This window comes from Labeo rohita, chromosome 16 (assembly GCF_022985175.1).
Source record: "Labeo rohita strain BAU-BD-2019 chromosome 16, IGBB_LRoh.1.0, whole genome shotgun sequence".
Classification (NCBI taxonomy): domain Eukaryota; kingdom Metazoa; phylum Chordata; class Actinopteri; order Cypriniformes; family Cyprinidae; genus Labeo; species Labeo rohita.
In genome coordinates this window covers 11,195,180-11,209,059 of record NC_066884.1, presented here as the reverse complement: position 1 = coordinate 11,209,059, position 13,880 = coordinate 11,195,180, and the positions used below count along the sequence as shown (strand labels likewise).

General features: G+C 35.8%; 1 protein-coding gene across 1 annotated transcript; it reads right to left on the bottom strand.

The window, feature by feature from the left end:
• Nucleotides 1-9,346: 9,346 nt before the first annotated feature.
• si:ch211-198c19.1 (uncharacterized protein LOC100151013 homolog) lies at nucleotides 9,347-12,177 on the bottom strand. Its single transcript, XM_051131932.1, has 2 exons — nucleotides 12,065-12,177; nucleotides 9,347-10,318 (listed from the first exon to the last, which is right to left on the bottom strand). Exon 2 carries the CDS (start codon nucleotides 10,300-10,302, stop codon nucleotides 9,769-9,771), a length of 534 nt encoding a protein of 177 aa, XP_050987889.1. The 5' UTR covers nucleotides 10,303-10,318; nucleotides 12,065-12,177; the 3' UTR covers nucleotides 9,347-9,768.
• Between the last annotated feature and the right edge of the window lie 1,703 nt (nucleotides 12,178-13,880).

Genomic DNA, 13,880 nt, shown 5'->3' with positions numbered 1-13,880 from the left:
GAGCTACAGCATTTGCAGATAGCAAATAATAATAGCCTCCCCAACAAAATACAGTTGCAGCTGTTGCTATACTGCTGCCATCTGAAATGTCATTATTCATACGCTGTATGAAAAGCTGAACCTTAAGTGAGTGAAATCATAAAACTCCCCCATTCATCGAACATCATTTGCCTTGTCACTTCTGTTGCATTAGCCCCCTGATGGGTGCCCGAATGGGACAATCAGCAAATCACTGCCGGGAATACATAAAAACTAATAAGTGAGAGTGTGGTTTATGCTCATCTTTGTCTTTGATTTTTCTAAATGAATGCTTAATGCATTCTAATCGTGACCCTGGTGTCATCAGCCCTCTATCTGACTCTGTTTAAATGAGATAAGTGAATGAGTGATTAGGATGTGAATGCTTCCCTCCTCCCTCGTTTCTCATGTAAATGCGCCCCACCGTCCACCAAACGCACCCTATACCTTAATGAAGGCAGTGTCCTCTCCCGTCGACTTGACATTGGGATGCTGGTGTGCTCGCTGATAGGAGCCGGGCAGGATCACCCTGTCCACCCCACCCTCATTGTAATTCACATTCATGCAAGGGCCTGTTAATATTTTGGTGGGGTGGGTATCTCGCAAAAGGAGGGGCTCCATTACAGATAATTGGACTGACCTTCAGTTGTATTTCAGCGTTATACAGTACACTGACATTGACTGTCCTTTTGCAAACTTATACATTTAAAAGCCACATGAAGTACATTTCATCAGGCTCAGCTGTTTTGGAGATTGCAATGGCTCTGAGATTCATTTGTCAGGTAATTTTGAATACATCCATCAGATTGATAACCAATTCTTTAGATTAAATAGAGGTTTGTAGTACCATCCTTCTAGCAAGGTACATGAACGTTGTTGTCCTGATAAACTGAAATGTTTTCAGAGAAATAATTATAACAAATTTTTTTTTTTAGAATAGAGTGGTAGTAAAATCAGCCAAAATATTATCACTCTCTATCAGGGTTATTATAGTTAAAATAAACAAACTGAAATTACATACACACACACACACACACACACACACACACATATATCATTCAAAAGCTTGTCAGTATTTTATTTTATTTTAGGAAAGAAATTATAGAAACTGACAATTTCCTATAATTTCTATAATTAATTAATTAATAATGGTGCAAAAATGCAGCTTTGAAATTACAAGAATAAATTACACACACACACACACACACACACACACACACACACACATATATATATATATATATATATATATATATATATACTGCATTTTACAAATTTTTTGCTGAACAGTTTTTGCTGTACTTTGGATCAAAACAACTTCTTTAAAAAACATTAAAAGTCTTACTTATTAAAAACTTTTGACTGGTAGTGTTTATCTTGTTGCAAATGCAACATTTTCGTTTAGTTTAACTTCACATACTAAAATGACAAAAACTAAAAAAACAAACAACAAAAAACCCCCTAAAATTAATAACCATTCTAAAAATAGACGTATATAAAAATATACTAAAAATTATAAAAAAAAAACACAACAAAATTTCTAAAACTAAAAAAGAAAATTAAAAACTGCTTCAAAATATTAATAAAAACTAAAGTATCTCAATGACACTAAAATAACACTGCTATTTTGTTGTTCTGTCATAGTGTGAACATGATTTATAGCAATAATTAATCATTTTAAATAAAAAAATATTATACATTTATTACATTATTAATTTACCAATATTTAAAATAATAATAATAATTCATAGTCAATTTTGTGTCCACTCTCCAGTCTTGATTTTAAAGAAAAGAAGGATATAAATATCGATTCCTCCTTCAATGTGGTTTAGATAGATAGTGAAGTAGCGAAGAAAAATGAGCCTGCACGTGTGAGAAGAGATGAGGCCCATTAGACACTAAGGCTGGCAGTCTCTCAGACATCATCTCTTCACTCGTGCTCTTCTCATGGCCGATCAATTACTACTGCCTCCTGAAACGCTTTGGCGGGGGACACTCAAGTCTGGCAGCCCGCTTCATCATCAGCTTTCTGGGCTCGTTGCCTCAGGCCCATTTCTGCCACAGAGAGGAGGAGAAGAAGCTGTTTATGATGGTATGAGTGGGGACTTTTGGCTATTGAGACGTGTGAGTCTGCTCCTGACGTGACACTGAAATCTTTGGTGCGGAGACCACACACACACACACACACACACACACACACACACACACACTTGTAGAGTTTCTTCACTGTAATTCCTACCTGAATAGATTCATATTTTCTATAAGTGTGATTCATGATCTAAGTTTCAGTAAGTTTCAGGTCCTTCTGTTCAATTTTGTTGACCTGTCATGAGATCTGTTGATGAAAACCAAGTGTTTTGGGAGATACTGTAGAATAAATGGAGGATTATGAGCACTGGGCTGGGAGAGCCTTAACTTTTAATATCTGGAGATGTCTGCAGTCATGTTTAAGTGCATTTGCTATTGCATTTCTATATAATACAAAATTTAAGCATTAATATTTAATACCAGCTCTCTACTATAGTCAAATGGTTACAATTTAATAAGCAGTTGTCTAGGGCAAGGTTTTCAAACAGGGGTCAGGGACAGCAAAGGATGCAAGAGAATGCTAGGGCATCCAAGAAAAAGTTTAGAGAAAAACAGTGTAAATAAATAAATAAATATACAAATAAGAGTGACATACAGACAAACCCACACTGTAAAAAATAAAAAACACAATTTGTTGAGTCAGCTTAAAATAATTTGTTACCCTGCTGCCTTAAAATTTTAAGTTCAGTCAACCAAAATAAGTTTATTCAACTTGAAATATTAAGTTGTACTAAGTAACAACTTAGATATTTGTGTTTGCTAAACTTAACAGATGGGTAAGTAACCCAGCTGCCTTAAAATTTTAAATTATTCTAAGGTGTCGCTTAGTATAATTGAACATTTCAAGTTGAATAAACTTTTTTTGAGTTGACTGAATTTAAAATTTTAAGGCAGCCAGGTTACAAATTATTTTAAGTTGACTCAACAAATTGTTTTTTACAGCGCTTGGATTGTTTTGACCCAGCGGTTGAGTTAAATGTTTAACCCAGCTTTCTGGGTAGTTTTATTTTAATCAACTTTTGATTAACAGTTACTGTATTACTTAAAATAAACCCAAAATAGGTTGAAAATGAACATTTACTAATATGTCCAATAAATTAACATTTATTAATAAGATGAATAAATAATAATTCAATAATATATATTTTTAAATTACTTATTAATAAACATTCATCTTTTGAATATTGCTAATGCCTCTAGTAATGTGTCTGATTTTTAATTTGCAAACTATTTTGTATTCATTTTAAGCCAGCCATATAAACTAGCAACTTTTAAACAATAGTTGAGTTAAATAACACTACCCAGAAGTCAAAACAACCCAATAACTGGGTTTGTCCATGTATTTTACCCAGCACTGGGTTGATTTTAACCCAGATTTTTTTAGAGTGTAGAAACTAAATATTTTCCAAATAATATTTTAGATATATTATTGCGTCACAAAGTAAACTGGGTTTTTATACAAGAAACTGTATAGATGCCCGTTAGATTTTATGATGAGGGTCCCTCACCTGAGTATGATCAAATTTCTTTCCTCTTCCTCTCCTCTGTGGTGGTTATATTGCACAATAATCCACACATATGCAGCAAAAAAGGCAATAAAGAAAAATGTCTGTCCTTATGAATTGTATTTTTCAGTACATGGAAACAAACCGAAGTGAAAAAAGAGACACTGGCCAGAAACACCTCTGCATTTAAAATCATTACTATTGTATAGTATGTCCACATTACATTTATGCAACATACAACATACTTTTTTAACAGAAAGTAATTAATGATTTAAGAGAAATAGTATGCAATTTTGAACGCATCCGAAGTGTTTCTGGCCAATGGCTCCTCTCTAACTTCAGTTTCTATGTACTGAAAAATACAATTCATAAGGACAGACATTTTTCTTAAGTGCATTTTTGCTATGTCCGCTGCATATGTGTCGATTTATCAGGCATCTATACAGTTTCCTGTATAAAGTTTACACTGTGAAAAATTTAAGTTGTCATTGTTGTGTGACCTTCCAGAATTGTCTCTCCACAGACAAATCCTTTCCTATGGACTCACACCATAGTAAAGTGTCCACTGGATGTACACTTTTGAATTTTGGTCATCTGGGTACTTTTCACCTACTGTTTCGCCTATTCTGTCAGGTCCGACATCGTTTTCAGATACTGTTTTTAAGTATGCAGCCTTTGTTTAGTCTACTTGTGAGGGAAAACTGCACATCCAACATGTTCCGGAAGGGGGCAGGATTGCTCTATGCAAGTATTTTCAGCTGTTACAACCCTCACCACTAGAAACAGTCACACTTGGCTTCTGTTCATCTTTCTGCCCTTCTCTATCTATGGGATTTAGGTGTAATCCCCTGAGCATACAAACCTGCCCTCCAAACTCCTCCTTTGCCGACCAAAGCCCATTGATCACCAAGTGTATCTATCTCAAGACCACTACAAAGGCGTCCACGCTCCGTCAAAACACAGCCCGCTATGAGAAAATAGAACTGCAATATTCAATATTGCTCATTATCTTCACAGAATCACTTCATCTCTCAGAGGCCCTCCACCTAAAACCCTGTCTCCTCTGAGCTATGCTGCCCTCGACGTTTCACGAGCGCTGGATTTTCAGATGGCACATTATCGTGTCTCCTCATTGACCGGCACTTTGCGGCTCACGGTCCCATCATCCTTCGGTTAAGAGTGAGATGGGCTGCGACACGCAGAGCTGGAGGGTGGCCCTGACTCCGGGGGGACGGGAGGGAGAGACTCTGCACAGTAACTCTGGAGAGGAGGGTGCAAGAGGCACAGACGCACTGCTCTTCAGAGGAAAGGAGGAGAGGCACATTAATCATCCCAAGACATCTGTTCTTTCTGCTGCTTTAGAATTCTGTCAAAGCGCTCCCATCTTCCCTCCTATAGCTGCACAGAAAAATGGAAAAAATGAAAGAGGTGGCGGAAAAAGCCTGAAATTGTCATCTGTTTGCCCTGGACAGAGAAAGTGAAATGTTAGATCTAAGTCTATGATCTTTGCATCTCATTAAATTCCCATTCATACATACGTGACAGGAGCTTTTAAAGAAGGTGCACTGATTAAAATGATTTGTTAATCAAAAGTGAAGTTTTCTACTTTGAATTTATCATACAAAACTATCACATGGATTCAGAAGATCTGGAATAAGTTGCACTGTTATTTGGAACAATAAAAGGTTATGAAAATAACAAGGATTTTCAATTTACATCTGTAAATAAAAAACAAAAATGGCTTTAAAGTGAATAAAGTGATTGGTATGACATACTGCATACAGATATACATGATTGGTTTATGTACAAAATAAATAAATAAAAACAACAAAATAAAATATCCAGTCACTTGAGCATAGCAGGAATTTGAACTTGCAGGACGGACTTGACAAAGCCTCTAGAAGGCAACCCTAAACAGATAAAACCAGCCTAGGCTGGTTGGCTGGTTTTAGCTGGTCAATCAGACTGGTTTTGGCTGGTCATAGCTGGTCAGCAGGCTGGTTTTAGAGGGGTTTTGGCCACTTCCCAGCCTGGTCAGGCTGGTCTTAGCTGGTCAGGCTGGGAGACCACCAGCTAAAACCAGCCTGACCAGCCTGGCCAGGCTGGGAGACCAGCTTAAACCAGCTACCTCCAGCTTAAACCAGCTAAGACCAGCCAACCAGCCTAGGCCCCGTTTTTTTCTTCAGGGAAGCCTGTAACCTTTAGCCAAAAAAGACAATGGTGACAGAAAGGAGCCCAGAGGCCATTTTTTAAATGGATGTCAATGGAGGAAAGGCTTTACTTTGCTGAATAAAGAGCTTTTTAGAAGAAACAGCTCATAATTTAATGAATCGATCAACGTTTTACATTAAACAATACTTTTGGATTTAAATATTTTTAGAATTTACACAGAGAAAAAGCAGATTTATACTTTTTGCGACAGGTGGGATTCAGCTTACGGCATTTCTCATTTACTCCTATGGTATCCGTAAATGGTCAATTGGGTGTCGACTCAGTGATGGATTCATTGACGTCAAGGTTGTAATGTGGTTGGTTATTAAAGGGGTCATTGGATGCAAAGTTCACTTTTTCATGTTGTTTGAACATTAATGTATGTTGGCAGTGTATGTACAAATCTACCCTATAATGATAAAAATCCATGCAGTGGTTTTTAATTAATCTGTAAAATAATATCCCCTTTTTCAAATCGAGCCATTCTCAGAGGCTGGTCCCACGATAGTTGATTGACATGAGCGTCTTACCTCAGATCAGCTGTAACAGTCAAAACTCCATTGTTTCGATGCCGGAGCAGGGATGTGAGTCAGACAAGAATATCTCTGATTGAGCGATTGAGGTGTTGTGTTGCTGGATGTAATAATGAACGTAGTGGTCGTCATTTACTCCCGACATCTGAGCCGCTGAAGATGCAGTGGATTAAGTTTGTCTGTGAAGGGAATGCACCTCCCGATCTACATAAATGTTTGTATGTTCCCGCAAATCATTCATGATTCAGCTTCACCTACAGCAGAAGTCAGTATAAGGTTTTTTTTTTATGAAACTTTCCAATCACCTCCCCTAATAACGTGCTAGTTAGCAAGTTTCGTGGCTAAACGCAGCTAAATGTGGCTAAAGTAAACAGGCTCGTCTCTCCACAGAGAGAAGAGAGGGGCGGGGTGAGCAGAGCTCATTAACATTTAAAGCAGCCTCGACCAGAACAGGATGATTTTTGCAGAGCTGATTTTGGCAAGGTAAAAAGGGTGTTGTTTTACACAACCATTGAGAATTTTTAACCAAAGTATATATACACTGTTCATTAAGACTCTAAAGCAGTGGTCTCAAACTCAATTCCTGGAGGGCCGCAGCTCTGCAGAGTTTAGCTCCAACCAGCTCCAGATCACACCTGCTCAAGTTTCTAGCAATCCTGAAGACCTTGATTAGCTGGATCAGGTGTGTTTGATTAGGGTTGGAGCTGAACTGTGCAGAGCTGTGGCCCTCCAGGAACCGATGACCCCTTTAAGGCATACGTACTCCAATTTGGCCATTACGCTTTCTCCAATAGTAAGTAATACAGACCATCTTATCTCTCAATAGTAAGACAATCTCTGGCGTTACCGCAGAAAGCTGAATATAATTCCCAGAACAGACCGTGATCTATCCTATTCTATTTTCTTCCTGTAAGAGTCGGTGCAGCCATTTGTAAATTTTATGGGTCTGACATCCAGTCTCATCTGCGTTCAGCTATTTTTAGCTTTACAAAACTGCTTACCATATTATTTTAATGTATTATCTTAGTTACTAGCACAAATTATGTTTGTAGTGCAAACAGTTTTACCGGAAAATGAACCAGAAGTCTCACCCAGAGTCTTACTTCCGCTTTAAAGAAAAAGGTGGATATCCAGAGTAGAGCGATCATGTTTAAGTGTTTTATGGACATATTTTATGTACTTTAGTGCTTAAAATATAAACCAGGCCCACATTTTAGGCACACATAGGCCTATTCAATATGATCTTCTTCAATTGTAATATATATGCAAATAACGCCATTCATACAGTGGTACATCTAATCATAACACGATGAAATACTTAAATAAACGCAAGGCAATGAAGCATGTCATTTGCTTGTCTTTAGTGCTAGTAAAAGTTATAAAACTTTTGTCAACGATATGGGCTGTGATGTGTTTATGACAGCTAATATTAGATTTCGTATGATAAAGAAGAAGACTGGGAGTTTGTTGTCTTATGGTAATGTATTTTAAATTACAGACGCTTCAACACATTAGACAGTGATGAGCTATCACTGAAGACATTTAGCAATATGTACTGCATTCTCTGTCTGTATGTCACAAACAGTCCTGGTTTATAGTGGCAGTGCTGCTTCGTTGCTGTTTTGAGAGCAAACATTTCACCTAAATATCCAACACTGCTGAAAAAACTGATAAAACCAGCCTAAGCTGGTTGGCTGGCCTTAGCTGGTTTAAACTGGAAGTAGCTGGATTTAGCTGGTCTCCCAGCCTGGCTACCCTAGTAAAAAAGTAATTTAAAATGCATTTATTTTATACTAAGTACAGTTTAAGTCTATTAACATATTTACTGACATCACTCAAGGCTTAAATATAAAAGAGTAAATATAAAAATTGTAATTAAATTTTATTTGGAGCACTACATTTCTTAATATTAAGTTTTAAGTACAAAAAGTACTATTGCAGGTTATTTTTATTAAGTGCATATGTAAATGTATTTGTAGTGTGCTTAGCATGAAATGAATGCATTTTAAAAACACTGTAGTGTATTTATTTTTCATTGGGGTAGGCTGGTCAAACCAACTGGTCTCGCAACCTGACCAGTTGGTGAAAAGGCCAAAACCCCTCTAAAACCAGCCTACTGACCAGCTATGACCAGCTAAAACCAGCCAACTGGCCCACCAGCTTAGGCTGGATTTAGCTGTTTTTTTTCCTCTTGACATGTTCTCATTTTGTCTCATGATTGATATCCACTGTCCACTTGCACCTCTATATTGAATGTGTGTTGTACAGTTCTTAAAGTGAGTGAGATTAAGACAGTTTTTCTTTTAGTTGAACAACTAATGAAACACTTTGGTTTCATTATGAGAAATTTTAAGCTTTTTTTTTTTTTTATGTGCTATGACAGTCTTTATTATTCTCAGACTGGATGCATTTACATAGAATGTCACAATGAACACTTTCATCTATCCATTAATAAGGATTACTCATTATCTGTCACTGTCTGTTGCTTTTACACATGCTGATGTTTATATTATGCAAAAATGCTGTATAATTGTTTATTGCCAGAGGTATTCCTTTTTTAGATTTGTAAAAGTGAAACTGTCTTGCATTTGCATGAATTAAAGCAGAATTAATGACTGTAACCCTGTAACCTTTCTTCAAGTAGTGGTTTTAATAATTTGAATTATATTAGAATTAAGGTGAAATGTGTCATTTTTCCACCACGGCCATTAGCAAATGGAATTATTAATGTTTTAAGACATTTTAATGTTTCCTGAATACTCCCCTATTGGTTGGACAAATTCAACCACTGACTGAGCCAGTGTTGCTTTGAAGCAGTTTTGATATTGCCACGTACGGCCTGGTTTAAAAGTGACTTCACTACACCATATTTCGGTCTGTAAAATTGTACCAAATCATGTATGTGACCATGCCACAAAATAAAACACATATGAAGAATGTCTAGATGGAAATTTTTTTTTAATGTAATTGTAAACAGAAACAGAAGTGTAAATGAAATTGCTACATACAAATACCTGCGATAACTAATGAGATCAGGTTGCATATTGAGATGGGACAGAAAAAATGTTTTAACAAAGAAAAAGAACTACATGCTTCAGCTTTAAAGCTCATATTCATAATAGATATGGCCAAAGGTAGGCAAACATTAATTATATTGCTGTAAACAGTAAATCCAACCAGGTCTAAAGTCCACATTCAGCTTCATGGAGGAAGTTACTAAATTGTTTTGTGGCATGTGATGGAGAGAATGAAAACAAGAAGTAGAATAAAGTGGGCTAGTACAGAAGAAAAACTCAGAAGTGAAACTTGAAATATTTAGTAAACTGAAAGTGCAACAAAATCTCAGCTGTGGGGAAATAGTGGAAGCAAATGTGGCAATATAGTGATTTTTCTTTTTTAATAATAGAAGAATCTTATGTAAAAAATTTTTGAAAGATTACTGGGAAAACCTTCTGCATCGAGTTCTGGCGCTGTCTTAAGTCACTGATGAGAGAAGCTCCTAACTGAAAAGTTCTGGGAGGATTATAGTGCTCTGATATGTAGATCTCCTCGATTTTGTTCTTGTTCCTATTCAGCTTCACAATGACTCTGTCCATGTTGCTCAGTTGGTTATGTGGATCATAGTATTTCCTCACTTCATAGGGAAGGTCGTTAGAGTGCCGGTAGTGAAGGTTTCCTATGGTAAAGTACATATACGTAAGTTTGTCCTTCAGCGGAGGGAGCAGGAAACCGCTGTTATGGAACTCATGGAACCCAAACTCTCCAGTCACAGGGTTACAGAGAGCTATCATGTTGTTGTCAATGCATGTTCTCACATACCACTTAATTAGGGCGAGTCCATGCCGGGGAGGTGGATATCCAAACCCAGTCTCCTTAAGCTCCTCTTCAGTGTTTAATGTTTCAATGGCGATGACCAAGATGGCAAGCAAAAGGCTGAGATGTTTCATCGTCGCTGTATGCAGTCTGCAGGGAGAATGAAGGCAATTGAAGATCAAAACAGCTGGAAAAAGCTGACTGAAATATGAAATCATAATTTGACATTTTTACTTCCTTAAATAAAGACACATTGCCATGATCAAATTAATTCATTAATGCCCCCTAATAGTCTTGTAACCGTTAGTTGGCGATAAAAGGCTTGGTCAGCCAAAATTTTATTGGTCCCGTAGTTGCAGAAAAAAAAAAAAATTAAATCCAAAGGAAGTGGCAAAGTCACGCAGTCCCTGACGGACAGATCGTTAACAGCTGGTCTACGTGGTAATACATCGGACAGAACATCCAAACGCTCGCCTATCATTTATTGACTTCAAATATGTTTTTTTCAGGCGTATGTAGTAGCAACTTTACATGGTCACTCAATCTAATGTTAACCTAGAAAAATGTGTGATCTTAAAACACTGTCATTTTTGGTTATACAGATAAAAAGTAATACATCTTTCAGTCTGTTAAAACTCTATGTTTATTTGTGTGAACTCACAATAACAACAAAACATTGTGCTTTTGTAAAATAATTAAAGCGCTTTCTGCCATCTCTGTCTCTGTAAACTTGAGCGAGAAACTCCATTTATACTTGCCTTACAGATATGAAAGATATATATATAGAGAGTGAAATGTCTACTTTTAAATGGACCAATTCAAATAGAAAACAATTATTCTTAGATTAATCTGTATGAAACATGCATACACTGGAGATGACGAGTCAGTGTTGCTTAATTTTTTAAGACGAAAACAAAGAAAGCAATAGTTTAACAAATTGTTAAACGTTAATGCAGTCTCCTTGATGTTTTTCCCTGACACATTCATAATTATTAGATCTGATTCTGCCAATGTGCTGTGGCAAGCTTTTTTTTGCGTGCACTTGAGTGCTTATTAGGCTATGTTGGCAGTTAAAGGCTCATTATTATGATTTATATGGTTTAGTAATAAACGTGTGATTAATAGTCGAATAATGCTTGAAATTAATGACTACTACTCTACCAAAAAAATTTAGTTGAGGGCAGCCCTAATTTTTTCCTGACATTTTTGCCAAAACCAAAATTGTGCATTTTTAAAATTAAATACTATTTTGTCTAAATAAAAAGAAAATAAAACACTAAAAACAAAAAGCATTTAAAATGTTTAAAATGTAGGCATAACATTATAATGTACAGTATGAAAAATTGATATTTTGAGAATTGCTAAAGATACTAACAATGTTATTAATTAGCTTGTTAGCAGCTATATAAAAAAGGCAACAATTATATATCCAATACTGGCTATAATTATTCCAACACTGATGATTACTGATGCATTAGAAAATTAAAAAATAATCCAGTCCTCGATGTAGTACCTATACAATGAGTATCCCTAATTTTCCTTTATTTAACTAGCTTTTTTAATCTAAAATATGTCATAATTTGGAAATTAAACTATTTACGAATGCTGTTGTTGTCTTTAACACACTTGATTTAAAAGCTTTTGACATGTATACTATCAGCAGTTTTTTTTGTTCTTTTCTATCACCTATTTTTGGTGTGATAATAATGTCTTGTACCTGCTTTTCCTGTTGGTATTGTTACATCTCCAGACAAACTTTTTTGTCAATTTACACAGGAACATAGGTGAATAAAAAACATCTAATTTACAGTTTTCAAAACCTGCGCCGAGGTGTTTAAAGCAAAGAATAACAGTGAAAATAGCATTCTCGATTAAGCGGTATTCATGTTAATTTACCTGAATGAGTCAGCAGAATGTGGGTGTGGAACGTCTTGAGGAGGCTGTGGATATTTTGGGACTAACTGCCTGCGTACAGAGTCTGTTCAGAGTATGTGGGCTCTTAGTTTGAGAGCATTTTTCACCCTATCTAAGAGGAAGTGGTTAAATATGTGAAGCCTACATGACAGATGCGTTCTGCCCTGTTGCCCGGTCTCAGTTCCGGATTATGAATTATCAAAATGCATTCATCTTAATCCTAACAGCTCTGATTCAATTCAAAACACGACAGCTGTGAAATTAAAACACATAATGTGCTGACTGAAAAGAGAAAAAACACATCTCTTTTCCCTAGAGAAAAGCAAATCTGGCATGCAATAGCCCACAGGTGATATGTGTTTCTCAGAGAATCTCTGAAGGTGGAAAGTACAGTTTCAGCTCAGAGATTATGTCCAAAGTCCCTTAAAGTCAGTTCACACATGGCCATTTTGGAAAACTGAAGCTATTTTTAGTGCAACTCTTGAAATCATCTTGAAAGAGAGAGAACTTCTGTCAAGATTATGTTTTAATAGCATCATCAATAAAATTTGACAACAGTTGCGCAGATTCCTAACTTAAAAACACTGCATTTTTTCCAAAGCAGGTCCAGCTAATGTACAAACAAACTAGGGGTCGACCAATTATAGGTATCGGTATTGGTCATTTTCAAAACCGATTTGCAGATAAAATAATTTAAAAGCATTTAAAGAAAGTTTTTTTGTCAGAGCCCTTGTTATTCTTAATTTTGACTAGGGATGTACAATATTATCGGAATAGGCCGATACACAAATAACATTTAGACTGTGTTTCTGATTACATAAAGCAGTAATTGATGTCAGTAAAATCATGAGTATGTTTGATTTAAAGGTCTGAAGCTATAGCTTACATGAATTAAAAAAAAAAAAGAAGAAAAATCACAAACATGACACTTTATTCATTAATGTGTAATATGTTACATTTTTTGAACAAATTATGAGCTCTAAAAGATTTTCTGAATTTTTACAACTCTTTTGCTTTAGACCATCTACAAATGTTAAATCTTAAAATAAAATGTTAAGGTTACCACTGCATTTTTCTGAAAAAAAAAAAAAAAAAAGAAGAAGAAGCTGCGATTGATGTTGAGTTTATTTATAGTTATTTTCAAAGATTCAGTGTACTGTCATTACCAAATAACTGCATTATTGTTTATTTAATTCTAACAAATAAGTTCTTGTTAAAAACTAAAATTAAAAATAATTATCTTATAATTTTCGCACAGGAGAGACTATATATATATATCAGTTATCAGACTACTTGATCTGTAATAATCGATATCACCATTGGCCCTAAAAAACACATATTAGTTGATCCCTAAAACAAACTATTCAAAATGTGAATGTCTGTTACTTTGCCATATAGACTTCATGTTTATTGACATGAATATCCCATTTCACTATCTCCCTTCACTTTCACCATATTTTACTACAGATGAATAGGTTTAGCATGTGCCTTGAGAAAGTGACATATATTTTCCTGTACACATTACATGCAATACAGGAATGTGGCTTTTCTCTTCGCTGTTCCTTCATTCCAATTCACAGTGTCATATCAAAGCTTCCTGACTTCATTACAAAAAAATTATACTTTTAAATGATCCCAGCATGGTAAACAAGCCCAGCTTTTAGAGGAAGGTATGAATAAAAAAACAGAGACAGGAAGGCAGAGAGATAGAGCAGGCATTAGCATTTCATTTCTGCAGATTTAACACCAAATAATGTTCCATTTTGCCGCTTTTATTTATTTATTTTGCCATCTTCCT

What these genes read in the sequence shown, in the direction of transcription:
- si:ch211-198c19.1 (XM_051131932.1), bottom strand. Translation starts at nt 10,302, where the DNA reads ATGAAACATCTCAGCCTTTTGCTTGCCATCTTGGTCATCGCCATTGAA.